The sequence below is a fragment of the Physeter macrocephalus genome, chromosome 19 (genome assembly GCF_002837175.3).
Source record: "Physeter macrocephalus isolate SW-GA chromosome 19, ASM283717v5, whole genome shotgun sequence".
In the NCBI taxonomy this organism is placed as follows: domain Eukaryota; kingdom Metazoa; phylum Chordata; class Mammalia; order Artiodactyla; family Physeteridae; genus Physeter; species Physeter macrocephalus.
Genome location: NC_041232.1, coordinates 60,031,929 through 60,053,812, shown reverse-complemented (window position 1 = coordinate 60,053,812; position 21,884 = coordinate 60,031,929). Strand labels below are relative to the sequence as shown.

At 43.4% G+C, this 21,884-nt stretch overlaps 1 protein-coding gene across 1 annotated transcript; it reads right to left on the bottom strand.

The window, feature by feature from the left end:
- Positions 1-447: 447 nt before the first annotated feature.
- Positions 448-21,225, bottom strand: LOC102984975 (urea transporter 1). Its single transcript, XM_007114995.2, has 9 exons — positions 20,860-21,225; positions 17,803-17,959; positions 16,965-17,154; positions 14,235-14,363; positions 12,001-12,193; positions 8,684-8,831; positions 8,345-8,479; positions 3,155-3,204; positions 448-1,196 (listed from the first exon to the last, which is right to left on the bottom strand). The coding sequence occupies exons 1-9, from the start codon at positions 21,223-21,225 to the stop codon at positions 1,023-1,025; spliced, it is 1,542 nt and encodes a 513-aa protein (XP_007115057.2). The 3' UTR covers positions 448-1,022.
- Positions 21,226-21,884: the final 659 nt, after the last annotated feature.

Genomic DNA, 21,884 nt, shown 5'->3' with positions numbered 1-21,884 from the left:
TTAAACAACTTCTAAACACCCAGAAGCAATCTGGCATTAACTTTCAGTCTTTATAATATACGACATCCTTAAATGAATTGAACATGTGACTTTAAAGGGCCCTTGGATGTTGATGATTTGGTATTCAATTCTCTACTTTTGTGTTATTTACAAAATCAGTTTAGGTAGATTAAAGTAAAAATAGCTATGCTGAGTATTTTAGAAAAATATACCTTTTTTTTTTAATACCTAGAAACTGGTAAAGCCAGGAACTTCTCTTATTTTACCTCATTGAAAACAAATCTATTCTCCTAAAAGAAAGATAATAAACTGCCTAAAAAATCCTTTGCAATATCCAAGAAAAGTGACAATACAGAATAATTTTGAAGGATGGGATCCCATTCCCCCTCCTGCAGCTCTGCCAGCCTGAAACAAACTGACTGTCTCCTGTAAGAGAATGTCACACACATGGGACAGCATGGAGGCGGTTCTGCTGAGGAGCTGGGGAAAGAGCTCAGTGACGGGCCCTGCGATGTTGACCACTGCCGTAATGTGTAACTTGCATTGATTTTAAATAAGCCAAATGGCTTATCTGAGAATTCTGGGTTGACTTTGATTTTGTGACTCTGAATTCCATTCACTTAAGGCTTAGTTGGTTTATAGAGATTAATTTTTTAATACTGTTAACATCATGTACAACCAAACACCAAGAATATCAATAAATATCAATAATTAGCTTTGGTCTTACTTCCTCTTTCTGGTGGACCATTCTGACTTTATAAATACAGTACAGTCTCAGTGCCAATGCCCCACTGGGGTTTAAAATTCCATAGCCAGAGCACATTACCTTGATGTGTCTTGTCACTTGTTTGGGCATGTTTTGGAGTCTGAAAGAAAAATACAAAATGAGCAAAAGAACAGATCACCGATGGCTTAGTATGAAATGTGTTACTCGTAAAAACAACAGTTTTGAGACCCTCGAAGTCAACTGGGGCAGCTAGTCAGAAATGACTTGTGACCATGGCTGTGGATGGGGGTTGCATTCACAAAGGGCTTTCAACCATCCTTTTCTTGACTTGTAGGTAGAAGATGCGGTTTTCTTCAGGATAAGTGACTTTACTGAGGGGCATCTTATAGATGTTGGGGTTTTTCGTGGTCAGCAGGAGGAACAGTAGTGTTGCCAAACAGAAGGGCCAGGTACAAGATGGCAATCCGACCTGGAGCAAAAGAGACAAGTCACATGTTCCTTTGAGATCCTGTCGGAGGATCTCAAAGGAACCACGCTTCACTCCACTGTCATTCAGCTCAGGGGATGACTCGCTGGGGGCACTGCTCTGGACTCTGCTTGTCCCTGTGGAGACTGAGTCTAAGATCTCAGGGCATTCTGCAGCTGACATGTCAGCATGCATTCCTTAGGGTTGATGTATGTCTTTCCCTCCCTCTCATACAGTCAGACTTCCTACACCGGCTGTGCAAACATGACACCTTGCTCCCAGAGATGACACTTTGCCAACCACCAATGGCTCCTGACCACTCATGAGGTCCACAAAGCCATTTTTGATTAGTTCAGCCCTCTCTCCCCTTGACCTCTACCCCGACTAGGTCTTGGACTCTACTTGCTTTACTTCTTTTTGTTCCATCTCTCAAAAAGACTGTAAGCTCCTTGATGGTAGCTCTTCCTTCTGTGTGTCCATGGCAACTCACACAATTCTGAGCACACACCATGTACTTGGTTAGGTTTGGCCCTATACATGGACCCCCAGGGTATGATGGTACACAAACCTGACTTCACATCACATCTGGAAGAGTTGAAAAAAACACAGATGCCTAGGCATCGTACAAGATCTACTCTACCAGAAATGTCAAGGGACAGGGCCTGAGGACCTGCATTTTTCAGAATCTCCCTAGCTGGCTCTGTTTCTCAGCCTGCCCAATTCTGGCCCACAGGCCAAGGCCTGTGAACCTTTGTTGGGATGTGAAGGGCCCCACAAGCTCTAAGGCGTCCCATCATGCCTGTAACAGGGCTTTGACGTTCCACCATAAAGATACTGTGTCTCCAGAAGGACCCTCCCAGGTAAGCTCTCGAAGCTGCTGTTGAGAGGGCTAGATGCCGTCCTAACCCAGTGGCAGCCATGACCACATCTACGTGGATAGAGTTATCATGAACCGGCCCTGCATCACCTGCAGTGGTCGGTGAGGAGGAGCACTGAGAGGTGGGGGACCCCAGAATACTCTGGGGACACTGGGTTCCACAGGGGAGGGGAAGGACAAAGTCAAAGGAAGGAGAGAGTAGCAGGAGGCTCTTAATGGGCAACCATTTTGGCTACTAAATAATTCAGCCAGGGACTTTTCTGGTGGCGCAGTGGTTAAGAATCCATCTGCCAATGCAGGGGACATGGGTTTGAGTCCTGGTCCGGGAAGATCCCACATGCCGCAGAGCACCTAAGCCCGTGCACCATAACTATTGAGCCTGCACTCTAGAGCCCATGAGCCATAACTACTGAGCCCACATGCCACAACTACTGAAGCCTGCGCACCTAGACCCCGTGCTCCGCAACGTGAGAAGCCACTGCAATGAGAAGCCTGCACGCTGCAACTAGAGAAAGCCCGTGCACAGCAACGAAGACCCAATGCAGCCAAGAATAAATAAATAAATAAATAAATATATTAAAAAAAAAATTCAGCCAGGACATGGGTCTAAAAAAGTCTTACTGATGACTGACTGGGGATTACAAAAAGATAAGGGGTATGAAAAACTGTTGGCTTAATTAAAAAAAAATCTGGGTCTTTAACCAATTATCCTTTTCCTCCCTTTTCTGATATCAACTAATACATAGTCCCGGTTTTCTGTTTAAGTGAAAGATATTCTAAAGTCAACTTCTTGACACTTAGAGTTAAAGTATGAACTTGATAATATATTATACACCCTAAGTTTCACTTCTTTAAATCAAACAATCTGGTATTTTTAGCAAGCCTGGTGCTTGTAGTTTGGACTAAGGTTTACTGTGTTGCTGGAGCGTAACTGAGGACAGGTGGGTCTGGCAGATGGACAGTAGTGGCTATCTGTCATGGATCCTGCCCCGGGATGCCACCGAGGTGGACTTCAGGAGGGCTTCCATATCATTGAAAACTGATCGATCACACTGATGAGAAAACGAGATTAAAGCAAACTCACCACAGCCATTAGGTTGGACATGCTGGCTCCAATGTAGGCAGTGAACAGGGCTACAAAAAAAAAAAAAAAAAAGGAAAGAAGAATGCTTGGTAGGTGCACTTTTCATTACAGGAAAGACTGCCTTTAGGTATAAATCCCTGGAATGTAAACTTGTGCATTTCACCAGTGAGTCCAGCATCCTGGTTACAAGTATGAGCTTAGAGTCAGCGGCTCTGGGTTCAAATCCAGACTCCACCCTGTAGGAGCTTGGTGCAGCCTCTCAAAGTCCCCATTTCCTCACCTGTACAAGGAGGTAATAGGAATCTCTCTCTCACGGGTTGGTGTGAGTGTGAAGAAGATAATGCTTGGGCTTAGCACACACTAAGTACTCAATAAAGGTAGCTTTTCTGTGGTCCTATTTTGTTGTTATTATTGATAATACTTAAGGAAAAGGCCTTCCATGGTAAATAAACTTCCCCATTATTTTATCCAAGCATAATAATTAAAATTAAACTTATGAATGTTCCTTGAGACAGCATACAATCTCATGGCATCTGGGATTCTCAGATCAATGGTTAGAATTCACAGTTCCAAAAAATCATGGTATATATATATATATATATATATATATATATATATATATATATATATATGTAGTAACTCAGAAATAGGCAGAAACTGAACACAGACTTGGTATTCCTCCCCATAATAACATTTTCCCAAATACCATTAAGGTTGGCATACAGGTCAATGAATTAACATCCTGTTTTTATTTACTTTGAGCACAAATTAGAGTAGGTAATTTGAGTTATATGTATGACTTTCAATGTAAAACAACAAAAACAAAGATCTCAACTAGGTAACTCAATTCCTGGCCCCAAGGGGGCTCGCGGAAGCCCTTAGGTTTCACAGAGGTGGCCTGAAGAATAACCTTCTTATAATGTCCACATGGTCACTTGGGCCAGCAACACTCAGTGTTAGACACACTCATCATCTGGTCCTCAAGTCCATCGAGAAATCACATCCGCTACTCTGGGGAGCTGGGCAGCGGGGGCAGGAGGGACCTTATGATCCTTCTTTACTTTACTATAGACTTCCATCCTTTTATCGATATTTTATATTTTTATCCTGATATTTTTTGTTCAACAGTATACCTAATTCTTTCATATCTGAATTGTCTCATGCTAATGGGAAAGGCTCATCTTTGGAAATGATCTGGGCTTCAAATCCCAGCTCTGCAATTTTGTTTGCTGTGTAACAAATCACTGAACTAGGAATCTAGTTTCATCATCTGTAAAAAGGCAACTTGAAGAGGTTTTTTACAGGGAGGTAATGAATCTCGAAATCATATATTTTCACAAACAGCAGCTATAAACTCATCTCTGTCACCATGGGTTGGAAGTACTGCTCTGAGCACAAGGGCTGGAAGATTTTCTCTGCTTGGCTTTGATAATTTCATTCTTTCCCCCCCCATTTAGTTCATTCATTCAAGAAATATTCACTGGCCATTGGCTAAGTACAGGGGACACTCTGTCCCTTCTCTCCTGAGTACCAGCTTTTCTATGACACTCCCTTGAGCACATGAGACCTTATTGCCATTTCTCTCCTAGAAGTGCAATAGCTTAATACCTATTAACGCACTTTTGGTGCTCGAGTCTCATATTGTAATGCTCTTTCAATTCCCTGTTGCTTTTCTTTCTATAGTAAGAGTATCAGATTATCTAACAGTTGTTGCCCATCACTTAAGACTAGCTGGGTTGGGCTGGGAAAGCCTTACATTAGTGGTGAAGTTCTGTACACCATGGTTTGGAGGTGATGACCCTGACAGCATTCTGAGTAGCTGAGGGAGAGAAAAGGCCCTTGAGTGTGTGGAAGGGAGGACTGGATCCTAGTTCTTCATCGACAGCGTCCCTCCCCACAGACCACCATGTGTGAGTCCTACTGTGATAACCCAACCTGTAAGAAGAGATACAAAATGTGTTTACAGTTTGCACTGATAAAATAACAAAATTGAGGAGTTCCCTGGCCATGCGGTTTCTGGCTTAGGGACACAGGGAAGGCAGCTTTATCAGGCTCTATCAGTGTCTCCCAAGTCCTCTTTCTCATAAAGCCATGGGAGCTAATAAAAGAGCACCTCTGTGATAAATGTCTGCTATTTATTTACCTTGGCTGACAAGGCTGATCTTTTGTTTGGCAGTTTCGGGGTGATCTGGGCAAGTATAAACTTGCTGTGCGATTTTACAGTGAGATTTGCTGTATAAGAGGGACTAGAGGTCTGCCTCAAAACTTTATGTCCAAAGATGAAAAAGACTGATAGTGCCCAGTGTGGATGAAACAGGCACTCTCATATACTGTCAGTGGCAGGGGAAATTGGTACGGCCTTTGTGGGGTGCATTTGGCATCGATTGAAATTAAAATTAAAAGGCAGAGCTGGGATTTGGGCACCAGGGAGGGTCTGGGCTCTTAACTAATTCAATATACTGACTTAACCAGTATGCTCTACTAATAATGAAAATCTGTTCTATCCAAAGGAAGGGAGATGTGATAGGCAGAATAAAGGGCCAAAGACGTCCATGTCCTGATCCCCAGAACTTGTGAATATGTTACCTTACATGGCAAAAGGGACTTTGCAGTTGTGATTAAGTTAAAGATCTTGAGATGGAGGATTATCCTGGATTAGCCAGGTTGACCCAACGTGATCACAGGGTCCTTATAAGAAGGAGGCAAGAAAGTTCTGTCTAGGGAGTAGGATGGAGTGTTTTCATTTTCTGCTTTATACTCTTCTGTATTGATTGAATTTTTGTTTGTTTTGTTTGGTACAATAGGCCTGTACATCTATAGAAGTATAGAAAGAAAATAATGATGATATCACAGCTTTGGGAAACACACATCTGTAAACATCTTTGGGTTTTCCTTTCCCATAGTCTGTGAAGAGACCTTCACAGACCTTATCAACAACTCCTGTGACCAAGACAGTTTCTGCTTATCTTTAAGGATGTGCTCAGGCTGTCCCTATGCTGGCCCAGACCATGCTTTCTACCAACTGGAATCCCTCCTCTTACTTTTTAGGACTTACAGAAAAGCCACCCTTTCTAGGAGGTGCTTTTTGGTGATTCTGAACTATAATGTTCCCCCAGGGACTCACTCTGCACTGTAGGTGTTTCCTGGCTCTGCATCTTGTGGTCTCTGTGGGCTTCTCTCTCTTACTCACCTGGCTTCTGTTCTCTGTACAGAAAACCACCTGGGATATAAAGCTTCTGAACCTCTAGCTCTTCCTAGTACTGTCTGGGTTGTACCGTGAGTGTTTAATACGTATTTGCTGCTACTGCCAATACAGAAAAAATAAAGGTTTGAAATCTCAAACCAACCTCAGAATAAAGAGTCTAACCCAGGTGAGCTCAGGAGGCCACATAATCTGTGTCTACCCTTCTCCTTTGCCCTAAGCTTTAAACAAGTATGGGAGAATGAGCGAAAATTTTGACAGGACTATTAGGTGAAATAGTTATGTAACTAAAAGGAAATTGACGAAATGACACGTGAATGGCAACACCACAGCAACCTGAGTTTTGTTAATCTTCCTACAGCATCAGACAGTCAAAATTGGATTAGGCCTTAGAAATCCTTGATTCCATCCCATGTCCTACCCAATGCAGGAACTCACTCTAAATCCTGCCTGCCATGTAGCCCACCACTTTAATAATGGCTGGATTGATTAATCTGGTGATAAAATGACTCTAGACAAATATTTCCATGAGATTACAAAAGTTTCTGCCTGTTCCAATATCCCTCCACCCCTTGGTCCCCAAGGAAGTGTCATTTCCTTCATTCTAGCACATTATCTTACACACTTTTAGTTGTGTTGAATTAGGGATGCCAGAAGCTATACGTGAATAAGCTCCCCTTCCAATGGCCAGAGAAATCCATGGTAGCTTTTCAAATCCAAAGCACTTGAGGTCTGTTTTCACCTAAGTGCCTGAATGGTACTAAAGGGAAGGAGAGTAGTGTAGTGGGCGTAACTCTGCAAGTTGTTAGCAAATGTGGATTCTGGACTTATATTTAACCCCTAAGGGATGCCTTTCAGTGTGTCACTTTCTCTCTCTGCCCTTATGTAGAACCCCAACAGTAAAATGAGAAGGATGGAGTGGAGATCTCCAGCACCCTTTCTAGCTCCCATAGGCTGAGTCTGGCTAGAAAACTGAGGTTAGAAAGGATTAATATAACAGTTCTCAAAATGTGGTCCCCAGAGCTACAGCATCAGCACCACCTGGCACCTTGTTAAAAATGCAAACTCCTCCCCCTACCTCTAACAATGAGTCAGGGACTGGGGTTGAGACCCAGCAATCTGGGTTTTAACAAGGCTTCTAGGTGATTCTGATGTTTGCGTCATTTTTTTGGGTTTTTTTGCGGTACGTGGGCCTCTCACTGTTGTGGCCTCTCCCGTTGCGGAGCACAGGCTCCGGACGCGCAGGCTCAGCGGCCATGGCTCACGGGCCCAGCCGCTCCGCGGCACGTGGGATCCTCCCGGACCGGGGCACGAACCCACGTCCCCTGCGTCAGCAGGCGGGCTCCCAACCACTGCGCTACCAGGGAAGCCCTATATTTGCTCTTTAAAGTACCTGGAGCATCTTTTCTGAAGATACGGGTTATGAACCACCTACAAGAATGCCATGGGTGTTTGGTAAATATTCAGATGATTGAGCTCTAAGCCGCTGCGCGGCACGTGGGATCTTCCCGGACCGGGGCGCGAACCCGCGTCCCCTGCATCGGCAGGCGGGCTCTCAACCACTGCGCCACCAGGGAAGCCCATGCTTCATTTTTGAGAACAGCTGGATTAAGGTGATTCTCTAAGGACCCGTTAATACCACCTGATTCACCAAGAGAACCACTCTATACTTAGCTTGTTTCCTTCTAGTTTCTTGGGTCAAACAATTAGTATGAAGAACATAGGACAAGTCAAGTTTCTATCCCCCAACATACACATATTGTAAAATGGTTCTCTCATCTTCAAAATGAGTAACGAGGTAGACAGAGCAGACCCAAATCCTCCCAGAGAGTGGAGGCCAGTTGCCCTTGTCCCATCCTCAGCAGACAGCAGGGGGCTCAAACTAGAACTCCTGCTCTAGTTTCTCACACAGTCCTTTCTGACTGTTTGTCCTTGATTTTGATCCCATAATCATAAGCATCCATTCCCCAGATGCACAGGATACTCACCGCAGGCAAGAGCCAGGAGGTGGGTTTGCCAGGTGAGTGCCATGAACATTCCTCCAATTGCAATGCAGGTTAGAGAGCTGTTGAAACCCCAGAGTCCAAAGTAGATGTTCTCAAATGGAGCTGAAAGACTGAGTCCTATTAGGCAAGATAGAGGAGTCAGAACTTCGGACTAAATGCAGGATGCTCTGGAAGGAGTCTGGGGGTGGGGAAGTCATTTAAGAACTCCCACTGGTCCCTTGGAAGCAGACCTTCAAGAAAGGTCTGGGGTATAGAAGAGGACTGAGACAATGGATGGAGCAGAGGAGGTGCTCAGTATCTGGTAACAAGTCTTACACTCACCTGCTGCCATCCCCAGCAACGACCCGATCGCAGCATGTAGGCACATGAGTGGGGAGGAGAGGAGGATGGCGCCTAGGAAGATGCCCCCTGTCCACGGATTATCACAGCCATATATCTGACCAACACCCACGGGCAGGGACTTCAGTAACTGCAGAAACAATTTAGAAAATGCGGTCATTAAAAGTACCGTACAGAAACTCACAGGGCACCCACAAACACAATGCAATGTCATTTTAGATTTAGCGTATCTTATCTTTCAAGATCAGCGCTACAAATTTTTAAAATTCTCTCTCTCTCTATGGAAAAATCTCAGTCATTCTTCTGCTTTATCCCCAGAGATACACCAGCCCTTCCCTGCTGCGTGCTGAGCATGCCTTTCCCAGACCCTTCACTCACTGGCTCTACTGCTTGCACTGACACGTGGCTTTGGTCACTGATAAGCTCCCAGTGCTGTGTCACTGCTTCTCACTGATCCTGTGAGGACCGACCATGCCTCCCAGTGAGGATGGCAGGGACCACAGCTTACACTTCTATTGCTTTCAACTCTCCATCAGTTCTGAGGCCAATAAATCAATGCATCTCTATGGTCAATAGAAGTATTATTCCTCCCACATAATTTAGTTATTAGTGCTAAGGCCAGAGACCCAAAGTCGGGTTATCTTATCCACAACTCAGAAGCAATTATTGGCAGGTTCATGAGTCAGGACCATATTTACACTTCTGTTGTTAATGAGAACATGTATTAGTTAATTAATTTTACTTTATTTTTTGTTTTTTAAAATTTATATTTATTTATTTACTTTTTATGTTTTTTGTTTTTTATTTTTATTAGTTTTTATTAAAAATTTTTTTAAATTAAAACTTCTTTTTATTTCTTTTTATTTTTCATTATATATACATTTTTAGAGAGCTTGTATTAATTTAAACCAAGATATCCTTAGCTTATTCCAGTTATCAACAACTGCCAGTCCTCAGAACACAAAAATACATGTAAATATCACAATTCTAGCTTTCTGGCTGGGTTCTGAATTCAGGTAATGCGTTCACAGAGTGCCAGTTCTTAGGAACAAGGTACAGGGTTTGATTCAAGCTAACAAATGATAATTCCTTATAACAACACTTCTGGTAGGGCTAGGATAGGCATAATTAGTTGTGTTAGTTCTGTTTTGACCAAGGCTATCAGTGAAAGGGGCCCTCCCCACCTCCCATCTCACTCCTTCCACCTTTTGGCAAGGACCTTTGGGAGGCAGTGACTCTGATGCAGGGAGGCCAGCTTTGGCACAAGGAAGTGTCCGCTCCTTCCATGAATTAGGCTGGATCCAATGCTGGTTTCTGATGCTAGTCTGGTCCTTGCTCAGGGCACAGGATCATACTGTGAGTTTGATTCGAACCTAAGATGGGCCTATATTCTTCCAGCCCATGCTGGATCTTCACATCTACACAGGATCATTCCCTGTTTCTTCTAGACCAGGGAACTTGACACAGGCAAAGACCGCATGGTCTTTTATCGCAGAACTGGACAGCAGAACTATCCCTCAGGTAGCCAGGGAAATGGGGAGTTGATGAGATGGGAAATAAGTATGCTGATGATGGAGAGGTAGTTCAGAGTGAGGAGAAGGACAAGACGCCCCTTCCCCATGTCAGCACTGTCCACTAGCACTTTCCGTGGTGATGGAATATTCTGTATCTGTGCTGTCCAATACGTGCAGTTATTGAGCACCTGAAATGTGGCTAGTGGGGCTAAAGAACTAAATTTTAAATTTTATTTAATGTTAATTAACTTTACATTTAAATTAAAATAGCTACTGTATTAGATAGGGCAGTTTTAGATAGTTTAACTAATGCTATTTTTTCATGGGCAGTTCTGATAAATTTTTTATTTTCCTTCTCAGTTATTTCCAAATGCTCCCATTCATTTTCTGGGCGAGAAGCTAAAGGAAAGCCTACTTGAACTCCTCACATGTTTTGACTGCTCAGCAAAGAGGACAGCAAAAGATATTTTATAACCTGATAGCGGAAAAACCAGTCTCTTGCACACTAAAAAAGGTAAGGTTGGTTTTCTTCTGATTTCAAGTGTTTTCTTTTTTTAAATAATCAAGAAACCTTAGGGCTTCCCAGGTGGCGCAGTGGTTGAGAGTCCGCCTGCCGATGCAGGGGACGCAGGTTCGTGCCCCGGTCCGGGAAGATCCCACATGCCGCGAAGCGGCTGGGCGCGTGAGCCATGGCCGCTGAGCCTGCGCGTCCAGAGCCTGTGCTCCGCAACGGGAGAGGCCACAACACTGAGAGGCCCGCGTACCGCAAAAAAAAAAAAAAAAAAGAAACAACAAAAAAAGAAACCTTAAACAGATTTATTAAATAAACACCAATACAAAGAGCTGCAATTTGATTTGGGTTAACCAGGCTTTTAAAAATAGTGCTCTCTCTATGCACAGCTGTAATGAAATACACAGCATACATCCTAGGATAATGGTTCTCAAACTCTGGCCCACGTCACTATTATTTGGGGAGCTTGTTAATACAGGCTCCTAGGCTCCACCCCGATGATTATGATTTAAGGAGTCGAGATGGAGCTTGTATTAGTATTTAAAAAACAGTGATTCTTATGCCTCCAAAGCCTGAGAAATCTGAATTACTGTACGTATTCTATGAGATCCACCATAAGAAAAAGCAGAATAGAGAGGTTCTGCAACAGGATCTAACAGTAAGCAGCCAGTTCTTCTGATTGGAGGAGGCAGGTCAGGGAGGACTTAACACCAGGCTGGAGGCCCCTGCCTCAAGGGCTGGCCTCCATCATATCCCAAAAATAAGGGCCAAGTTTGAAATAGAGTGTCTGAATTTCAGTGGAGGTATATTCTGGAGTTAGCACTGCAGATTTCAGGAAAAGAGGAGGAAAAGTTAGCTTTGACCAAATAGTCAGTTAAAAAATCCCTTAGAGCCCAAAGCTTTGGAGTAGAACAAATAAGCATTTAGACGGCAAGAGGAAGGCGTTAAAGGACTTCCTCGTGGTCCAGTGGTTAAGACTCTGCTCTCCCAATGCAGGCAGCCTGGGTTTGATCCCTGATAAGAGAACTAGACGCCGCATGCGGCAACGAAGATCCCGCGTGCGGCAACTAAGACCTGGCGCAGCCAAATACGTATTATAAAAAAAATTCTTAAAAAAAAAGAGGAAGGTGGCAAGGTCCCCCCAGTGCTGAGTCTCTATAAGCTTCTGATGCCCATGAATAATTAACCAGGAGGACACGGGGTGTCTTCCAGAGCCAGTGGGGGGGGGGGTTGGGGTTGGGGGGGAGGGGGTGTAAGAAGATAGTGTATCTTACCTGCAGGGCACTGAGGTCAGACCAGGTGACATTGGGAACTGAGGTTACAGGTGTGAACAATTTGCTTGGGAAAAATGGATTGTAATGTCCCGTGGCAGAAAGGTACATTGACAACGCCATGTTGAAGGGCAGGGTGAAGACAGGGAGGTCCCATTTGCAGAACACGGAGTTCAACGCGCTTGAGAAAATTGGACTAAAAACAACAACAGAACAGAATGGAAGAATATGCATGTGAAGCCTTCCAAACTCCCAGTTCCCTGGAATGGAAGCCAGGTTGACAAACTGAATCTCTATACTATCGAGGGGCTTTGTTTCATTGGCAAATATGTCCCTAGAGTGTTGTGTCGCCAAACTTTTCACAGAAAAAAAAAAAACAAAACCCAAACCAAAACACACCTAGAATAAATTGTGTCATAGAATAATTCTTACATACAGTCAAAAATAAACTCTCAGCTTATTTGGCTTGTGGAAAATTATGCTCTGGGTTTGCTCACAGTGAGTTATAAATCTAGGTTTAAAAAATATTTTTGAAGTATTTAAGAATCTGAAAAAAATATTGTCTAAACAGTTAAAGCCCCTTCTGTAACCTACTTGATCATATGCACCTCCCTTCCCACCAGAGGCAAACTTGATCTTGAACTTGTATACCATCTCCACGAGTCTTAGTATATTTAGTCTTGAAAAAGAAAAACAATGGTCCCAGGGAGGATGCAGGTGGTGTGGACTGGAGGAAAGAGATCTTAAACTCAGGAGGGCAGAGTTGTAAGTCCTTGAGCAGTTGAACTGTGTGGCCGAGGGCAGGGAGGTACTTTCAGTTCCCTCGTCTGTAAACTGGGAGATTGGATTATATGGTCTCTGGGCCCATTTTGTTTCCCTCACTTGTTGATCCACTCAAGGAGCCATCACTTTAAGGTCAGAATCCCAGGTTTCCGGAATTGGAGGAGAGGGTGAGTGACCATGTGCAGGTGATGCCTCTTGACCTTGAGCCTTATCTTCAGAAGAGGTGGGAAGTCCCTCCTGAGCAGGTTGGCCGTGCCGGCAGGTTCTCCTCCACACATCTCTGCTGCAGCCAGGGTGGGCACACTGTCCATAGTGGGCTGCACGTGTCATTTGTGTGGATACTAGTATTTTATATTCTGAATATACCATGGTAAGAAGGAAATGTTTGTTTTCAAAAAAGAAAAAAAGGATTTAAGACAGTGTCAATGTAGAAACTAGTTTGAAGGATTTAGGGTTAAAAAAGGAATCGAATTTAGTAAAGAATTATTTTGAAGGGGACGGGGCAGGTGGTAAGGGGAGTTCATACAGGCACAGTGGTTCTCGGTGAGGTCCCTGGATTAGCCACGTCAGCATCATCTGGGAAGTTGTTAGAGATGCAGATTCTGAGGCCCTGCCCCCGATGGACTGAATCAGGAAGCCTGGGGGAGGGAGCAGCAGTCCGTGTTTTTTTTTTTTTTAACATCTTTATTGGAGTATAATTGCTTTACAATGGTGTGTGAGTTTCTGCTTTACAACAAAGTGAATCAGTTATACATATACATATGTTCCCATATCTCTTCCCTCTTGCGTCTCCCTCCCTCCCACCCTCCCTATCCCACCCCTCTAGGTGGTCACAGAGCACCAGGCTGATCTCCCTGCGCTATGCGGCTGCTTCCCACTAGCTATCCACCCTACTGTTTGGTAGTGTATATATGTCCATGCCACTCTCTCTCTTCGTCACAGCTTACCCTTCTCCCTCCCCAGGCCTTGCAGGTGATCCCAATAGTGTGCCTGTTTGAGGACAACTGATGTGGGGAGTGGTTCTCAACTTTGGTTGTACTTTAGAAGCTCCTGGGAGCCTTCAAAACTCCCAATGCCCTGGAAACACCCCAGACCAATTACATCAGAATCTTGTGGGAGGGTGGCTGTGAGGTGTGTGTGGAGGCCACACGCATTGGTGTGTTTGAATGTTTCCAATAGACATATCCTGAATCTAAATTTTAAAATATATTTTACTAAAAATTGTGTTATATACATAACATAAAATGTATCATTTTTAAACCATTTTAAAGCATTCAGTTTAGCAGCATTGAGTACATTCACATTGTTGTACAACTATTACCGCCATCCATTCACAGAACATTTTTCATTTTGCAAAACGGAAACTCTATACTCCCTAAATAATAACTTCCCCCATTGCCTCTTCCCCCTATACATTTTTCAAAAAGGCATTTCGAAAACCGGGTACAACTTACCAAGTCATGGACATAACAGATACAGGGAATAACAGCCACCAGAAATAGTTTCCCTTGTCTGAAAAGACAGCCATGAGGATTCCCACCAGGGTGGCATTGTAGCCCTGGAGCCCTGCTGCAATGGTGGACCTGTGGGCAAAAGGCACAGCTTGGACACCTTCCAGGAGGATGTTGGCTGGACGTGCACGTAAATGACACTTGTAACTTCCAGATAATATTTACACTTGAAAATGAGATTATATTTAGGATTTTATTGCAAAGTCTGTAGAAGCCAAATACTAATAAAAGCATGAAAAAGTAAAATATACATAGATAAAATGCAAATGTGCACATAGAACAACCCCTATAGAGGTGTCATAGCTAAAGATAGAATTCCAGCATCTAGGGGAGGAAAGGGAAATCAGCAATCCAACCTATTCTGCTTCCTTTTACCCTTTTGTTCCAAAAGTTATTATTTCTTTTAAATCATTAGGACCTCTGACTTGAATAGAGCTTTGATGTGAAACTGTTTCCTAAGTCTGATTTTCTTGGTGAGAGATGTAAGATTCTTAAAATATAAATTTACTTCCATGGTGTCTTTGATCTTATAAACACAAATCTTCCAACTTAGCATATATTTTCATCTTCCTGTTCTTCCATTTTGTTGTCTCCAGATACAAATTTCCAAGTTATTGCAAAGAAAAACAATTACTTGGCAAAATTACTTGGCAAATTTTTTACTTGGCAAATTTTTTACTTGGCAAATTACTCCATTTAATTATGTGCATATTTAGCACCTAATTCTTTCTTGGGCCCTTTTTGCTTCCCAGCATTTAACCTCACTTCTAAATGTTGTCCTGGGTAAGTTTCTACTCCTGGCCAAAATGTTTCCCATTTCATATTTGGGAACAAGAAGCTCCAAGTGAGAAATGGAATGATTTCTATAGAATAAGCCTCGGGGCTGACAAGCCAGGCCCCCCAGGGCTCTGAGAGTTGGCACCTTGAAGGTACCCAGCATTCAAGGATGAAGTCTGTAGGAGTCAGGGGTGTGCAGATGGTGAAGTGGGTGGGCGAGGTTGAACACAGGGCCTGAGGGGGAGGTGATGTAGCAATGAGTCACGCTACAGGGCAGTATAGGATGGTGTGAAAGCTTCTCCCGGCCTGTTTGTCCCTGGAGCAGGAGGCACCAGTTCAACAGCAGGGTGATATTCATCTGGGCAAGAGTATTAGAGGTGAGACTCTGTGCTCAAAAGCCCTTTGTCTCCCTTAATCCTTCAGGATATGTGGCAGGTGATGCGACTTGTATTGGTTTAACCCAGGAAATGATATTTGAGGCCATACCTGATGGCAGTGGAGAGCTATGCAAGGCTTGTCCTCTCAACAACTGACTTTCAGATTTAAGGCTTGAGTTTGATCAACAAAAAATTAACTGCAATGCCTACATGTTGTGGAATGCCATAGTTTCAGCAACAGGAAGATGTGTATTCACTTACAGCAGAGGATTACCTTTTTCATGTGCCCTTTAGGACCGAGGAGAGTAAAAGAGATCTGAAAACGAACACATGTAAATATGGCTGGTCTTTTAAACCAGTGGTCCCCAACGTTTTTGGCACCAGGGACCGGTTTCATGGAAGGCAATTTTTCCACGGACTGGGTTGGGGGGGGATGGTTCAGGTGATGGGGAGCGGCAGACAAAGCTTTGCTTGCTAGCGCCACCCACCTCCTTCTGTGTGGTCCGGTTCCTAACAGGGGGTGTTGGGGACCCCTGTTTTAAACCATACTTGATAAGGAAAATGGGTCAACTTCTGCTGGGGCAAAACAATGAAGAAGATTTGATATGATACAATCCTGGACCACACCTCCAAACTGGACAGACTGTTTCTTGATGTGCATTAGAACAGAATTTGACTTAAGGTACAAAATCACCCTCCATAGAGAACAAGTCAGGCTCCTTGGACCTGATGGGAAAGTGGAGCATTTTCTGACTCTCTCCCCGAGAAGCCCCTTAGGCAGTTTACAGTAAGTGTTACAGGAGCTTAGCTGTATAATGACCATCCACTGGGGATGATGCATGGATCCTGGACACCTAGAAGACCAGCAGCCTCCCTGAAGGAACTGGTCAGGCAGGAGCCATCTCCTCCCAGGGTAGGAGTCAGCTCATCAATTCTTCAGTGGCAGATGGTTTATAAAGTACACGCTATTTTTAGCCTAACACATAGTTCAGAAGACACACTAACATTACTTGTTAGAACTTGCTTACTTGGAATTTATGTCAGTTTGTCTCTCTGGAAGCTGAGCTAATCTTTGCACTGTCCATGAAGAATGAATTCACTAAACTAAGCATGGAAATAAGATATAATGGGATTAGTGGGATTTTTAAGCCACTAAAACTTTTCCTGAACCCATATTCATTTTTTGCGAGTAAACAAAATGCTGATGATAAATAATTGATCAATCATTAAAGCAGATCCCTTTGGACCCTACCCTGGGAATTACTTATAGCTTTGTTCTGGTTACCATGTAGTGCCAGGAGGATCTGGCATCATTCAGACTGGCCGCTTATTCAGGTACCACGAATAAGAGGCTATAAATGATGTCCTGACCTCTGACTAAAGGCACATATAAAGCATTCTGTGGAATAAAGGTTGATTCTCCTGGGGAGGGTGGGGCTTTATCACTCTTGCCCACAGTCACTGGTTGGCTCCTGTGTTCTAAGAAGCAGCAAGCAGAGGCTTAGAGGGACGCGCCTACCTGTCCTGACCGAGTAACAGGGCTGTCAGGGTGGAGACCACAGTTCCCACACAGCCACTGAGCGCCCACCAGGGGTTCTGGACCAGGAGTCCCACCAGAATCAGGATTCCGCTGATGGGGTTGCTGACAAACACCACTTGGGATATGCCCCGAAGGACCCAGTCGACGAACTGGAGCACCTGGGGTTTGTCTGGAAGAGATGAGATGGGCAGAGCTAAGGAAAGAGCTAAGGAAAGATCCCTTTCCTCTCAATCCATCTGCCCCTACTAGAACCTCAGTTCCAGAAAGCATCGAATGCACTTATTTACCAGAGCGAGGCAAATGGGGCTCCTTCCCAAGTCCAGGGCCCACCCTGAGCAAAATCCCCTCTCATGAAGGCGAAGCTAATTTTTGATATTCCTTGAAGTTTTGTCTCTGAACCGTTTCCCCTTAGTGGCCTTCAGATCCCTGAAAGCAACCAGTTTCTTTCCTCTCAATCCAACTGCCCCTACTAGAACCTCAGTTCCAGAAAGCATCGAATGCACTTATTTACCACGCTTAGAGGTTCAGATTCATACGCCAAAGGAATGAATTACCTACAGTAAAATTTCAGTTTTTAAGTACCGAAATTATAAGGAGGAGCCAGGTGCCTCCCTCTGATATCAACCGGACTGCGGCCCTGACCACTATCTCCATTAAAAAAATTTGAAGAAGTTTGCTGGTTAGAAGATAAAAAGTTAAAAAAGGGAGAGGAAAGAGATAGATAGAAGGTAGGGGAGTATAACTAAAGATATGACTAGAAGAACTAGCAAACCATTTCCCCCAAAGCCACTGCTCCAGGGGCTGGAAGCATAAATACCTTTAAGCCAGTTGGCAAATTCTTTCATATCACCAGTTATGTAGCCAAGTGACTTGGGGAGGCATCTTCTCTTGTGAACTGGTGGACCCTGATTTCCACCCTGGTCCAGTTTAACCACAGTGGGGCTGTCCTCCATGGATAGCTCTTCCTCTGGCTCCTTAAGGAAAGAACAGAGCTCATAAACATCCTAATGCAGAACACTTTGGACTGGCCAGTGTGGGACCTGGTCACAGTAGCCACAGAGGATGAGTTTAAAGGCACTTCATCTGGACCATGATATCCCATGGAACTAAGAAAGCACCATTTTCCTCTTGAAATGTTGTCACGGAGATTATTACCAAGACCCAAACCCCATACTACTTTTGTCATCACTGTTTTCAATGCCACCATGAAAAAAGGTTCTGGTCTTTAATTTCATAAGGTTCAGTTTCTAGCTCAACAAATATTTATTGAGCACCTATATCCTACGCTCAAAGAGCTCAGCCTAGTTAATTTCAACATCAGGAGTCAGATAATGATATAGAAATAGCTAAGGTAAGTACTTAAGCTTCTTGCTGCCAACGAAAGGAGCCAGATGTCAGGTTACAGACCAATCAGCTACTTTCCGAGACAAGCAGCCATTTTAAATTAAATTTTTATTTTACAAAAAAGAGTTTTGTTTTTAAAAGTTTGAAAGAGAAGAAATGTTTACAAAACAGTGTGTGTGTGTTAACACAGCCTAAGAAAACCTATACTCACTCTCCAAGTCAAAGATTGCTTGACTATGTCGTGACATCAGGCAACTGCCTCAGATATTCTTTATTTTTGGAATTTGTTATTTAAATGTTTAAAGACTGGAAAAATAATATTCCACAAAGGTGTAGAAAATGGGAAAGGTGGAGGCGGACCAAGCTGTTGAAAACCAAAGAATTACAATTTAACAATTGTATGCTGTAAGAATGTACAGGGCATACTTATAGTAAGCATGCCTCGGGGAAATACCAACAGTATGACCGTGACTGGTGCTCACTATGGGACTCTTCACTTCTCATGATAAGTGTTAGTAGGAAAACACCAGCATCAACAGAATATGGTACCCTGTAGACAAAAATGAAGGTTTTATGGTGCCGATGATAGATGTAAAAGAATACCAATGATGTCATCCCAGAAGCAGGCAAAGGGAGAAAGACAATGGCAAAACTACCTTGAGTTTGTTTGCAAGGAAAGCAAGGAGCACAGCCAGGCCAGTGTGAAGTAGGGGAACACCAAAACCATCAGACCCCAGAAGGCACAAGTGTGGAATGTGGAAGCCACAGGCACGTAAGACATGACCAAGGAAATATCCAAAACTCGTGCAGTTAAACCAGCTCTTCTTCTCTCTGTGACCAGGCTGTGAATAAGGAGTTCTTGTGGCTATTTTTGGTCCCATCGTTGTTCCATTTACCATAGCCAGCAAACGGCTATTAACAGATAATAAAAGTTATGGCTTTTAAAATTTTTATTTTTTGCAATCCAGATTTTAGTTTTGGCTTCTATTAATCCCAGTGCAGAAATCAATGTAACATTTTTTATTGAGTCACAATTTCACTTCAATTGTATTATTTCATTGCCCAACTAACCATTCTGCTTTTGAACAATGGCCAACCATTCCACAAAGTAGAAGCTGTTTATGCAATGCATTCTAGACCAAGGTCATTTTGTCTTGGCAAAATAGTGATAGAAACCAGCATTTGTGAGACTTCCAGTGAACATTTGCATTAAGAAATTCTTAAACTGAAAACTGCTGGAGGTCAGGAACCAAAACTAAGTCTATATGGAGCTCAGCTGGCCCCAAAGTTAAACAAGGAAAACTGTTTGAATTATTAAGCAATTGTGAAAAATTGGATTTTATTTCATAATCTAAGTGATGACTATCATTTATATTTATTTATCTCCCTCTTTAAACATCATAACTGAAAATATCGCTTGGAAAGCCCTTTCCTCAGCTACAGTGACCCCATTCTCAAAGCCATGCATCTTATGAGAGGCATCAGGCTCCAGTCCAGGCAATGACAAGAAATTGCCTTGAGTTTCTATAACTGAGTAGATCTGGCCCTACAGAGGCAGCACTGAATGAAAACATTATAGTGGACATTTTCCATCACGTACAGAAACAATTAGGTATATGGGTTATTCCAGGGTGAACAAATTCATGTTCTCAAAATTTCCAGCATTTATTTATTTATTTTAGAGGGTTTTAAATACATCATCACCTCAGAGATTTTGGAGATACAGATATGAAACCTGATATTCTAACTGGCCAGACATGACTGAGAACCTGACTGGCCAGAGTTCCCTGCCTAGCCACCCAAAGTTGGATAAAGATTGAATCATTTATCTGAATCCACAGCCCAACATATAGAAGGCTTGCTGTGCTTTGTCTTTCCACTATCCACATATTGGGGTAGGTTGTGCGGTTGCCATGTCCTAGAGAGAGGGGTCTTCTCATGAGTTGAGCAGACAGTTGCTGCTGCGGCCGAGCCCCCCAGGAACCATTTATTCTGAACTCCTGAATACTCTGGAGCCCTGGGAACCCTGACTACTAGCTCCAGAACTTAGGCGTGAGAACTGGTTATAAGAAACCAGTAACTTAAAGGTTGTGGTTCACCCTAGAATTTTATCATGCTAGACTGTTTGCATTTCTTTAGAGAACTTTAAGAATCCACAAACCCTAATTGGAAAGGCAATGCAAGGTGATAAAGCAGGAACTTAAACTGATGCTCAAACTTCTCAAATCTAAGTAGGTCATTAAATTTCAACTAAAAAGACAGGACCAGAAAATAAAAGGAAGAAACTCTATAAAATAGGAGGAGCATAAGTTAAAAATCCCAGACTACTTTTTCCTAGCTTTTCCATGGTTGTCAAAACTCTGCATCCAACCCAGATGAGTGTCTTGTGACTTTCTTGACCACGACCCCTGTGCATCTGGCTCAGCCCAAGCTGCACTGCTCAGCAGAACATGAGGACCCACTTCCCAGGCTCTGTTCAGAAAAGACACAGCAGAGTCACAGAGACAGAAGCTGCACAAAGGTAGCATACCTGTTCTGGTGGCCCATGGGCCAGGGCCAAGCTTAGCCAGGGGAAGCCTCTGCGCGCTGCCTCACCAGCTTTTTTTCCAAAAGGGTCCCTCCAAAGAGAACCAGGAGGGGCGTCACCAGCGGCGCCAATCAAAGACCGTCCATTCATCCTTCCTTTCTTTCCATACATGACAAAGGGCAAAAATAGATGAATCAGCAGGATTCGTGCCCTGGCTGTGGTGTGAAATGCAAGGTAGAGAGAGGCAGGAGCTCTCCCAGGGAGTTCCTGGGGAGAGGAGACCTTAACAGAGAAGGCCAACTTCTCCATAAGCAAGAGCTCCATCAGCAAAGAGAGACGATGAGCTGGCTGCAGACATTGAAGGTTCATTTTACTTCGCTTAGAACAAAAGAAAAAAATGGCAAATCATCCGGCACAGAGACTTATGCATAGATTTTGTTCTGCTGCGTTTCTCCACTATCAGGAAGCTGACAGATCTGAAGCCTGTTCCAGAAGGAGGGGTGGGCTTCAGGCTCTGAAACACTTCAGGCAAACTGTTAGGGCTCCATCTTGGGGGTCAAAGCCAATGCCACAATTTCCCTCAGCCTTGATCTCTACAAATGTGAGAAGGAGAAGGCCTGGTATGGGTTCTATTTTCTGTGATAAGATGCTAGCCACACTTTGTATGCATAGCAAAAGCCCAGTCTAAGAAACTGCTAAATGGCATTTTTTCCCCCTTGTATCTGAATAGGAATTGTTAAAAATTGGACATCGCCTCGTTTATAATAAAGAATTCTTAGTTGAATTCAACAAGTGTGGCAACTTTTTGTTTCCTTTTGTTTTTTTTTTAAAAAAAACTTCCATCACATCCAAGGATAGTATTCTTCCTTCAGAGGTCCCAGGAAAGTCGTATGTGTGGTATTTCTTTATTTTTTTTCTTCCTCTTTTATTTAATTTTTACTTTCTTCTACTGGCTTGGTTTGAAATCTGAAAATTTATACTCTACTAGAGTGACTCAGAAAAATCCACAACCGTAGAAAATATTACTG

Excerpts from the sequence above, each read along its gene's own strand:
- LOC102984975 (XM_007114995.2), bottom strand. The coding sequence starts at position 21,225 with ATGAACCTTCAATGTCTGCAGCCAGCTCATCGTCTCTCTTTGCTGATG. Across the intron at positions 8,832-12,000 it reads CTGACCTCAGTGCCCTGCAG|TTACTGAAGTCCCTGCCCGT; the intron begins GTAAGATACACT and ends TTGTTTCTGCAG. Across the intron at positions 1,197-3,154 it reads TGTCCAACCTAATGGCTGTG|GTCGGATTGCCATCTTGTAC; the intron begins GTGAGTTTGCTT and ends CTTTTGCTCCAG.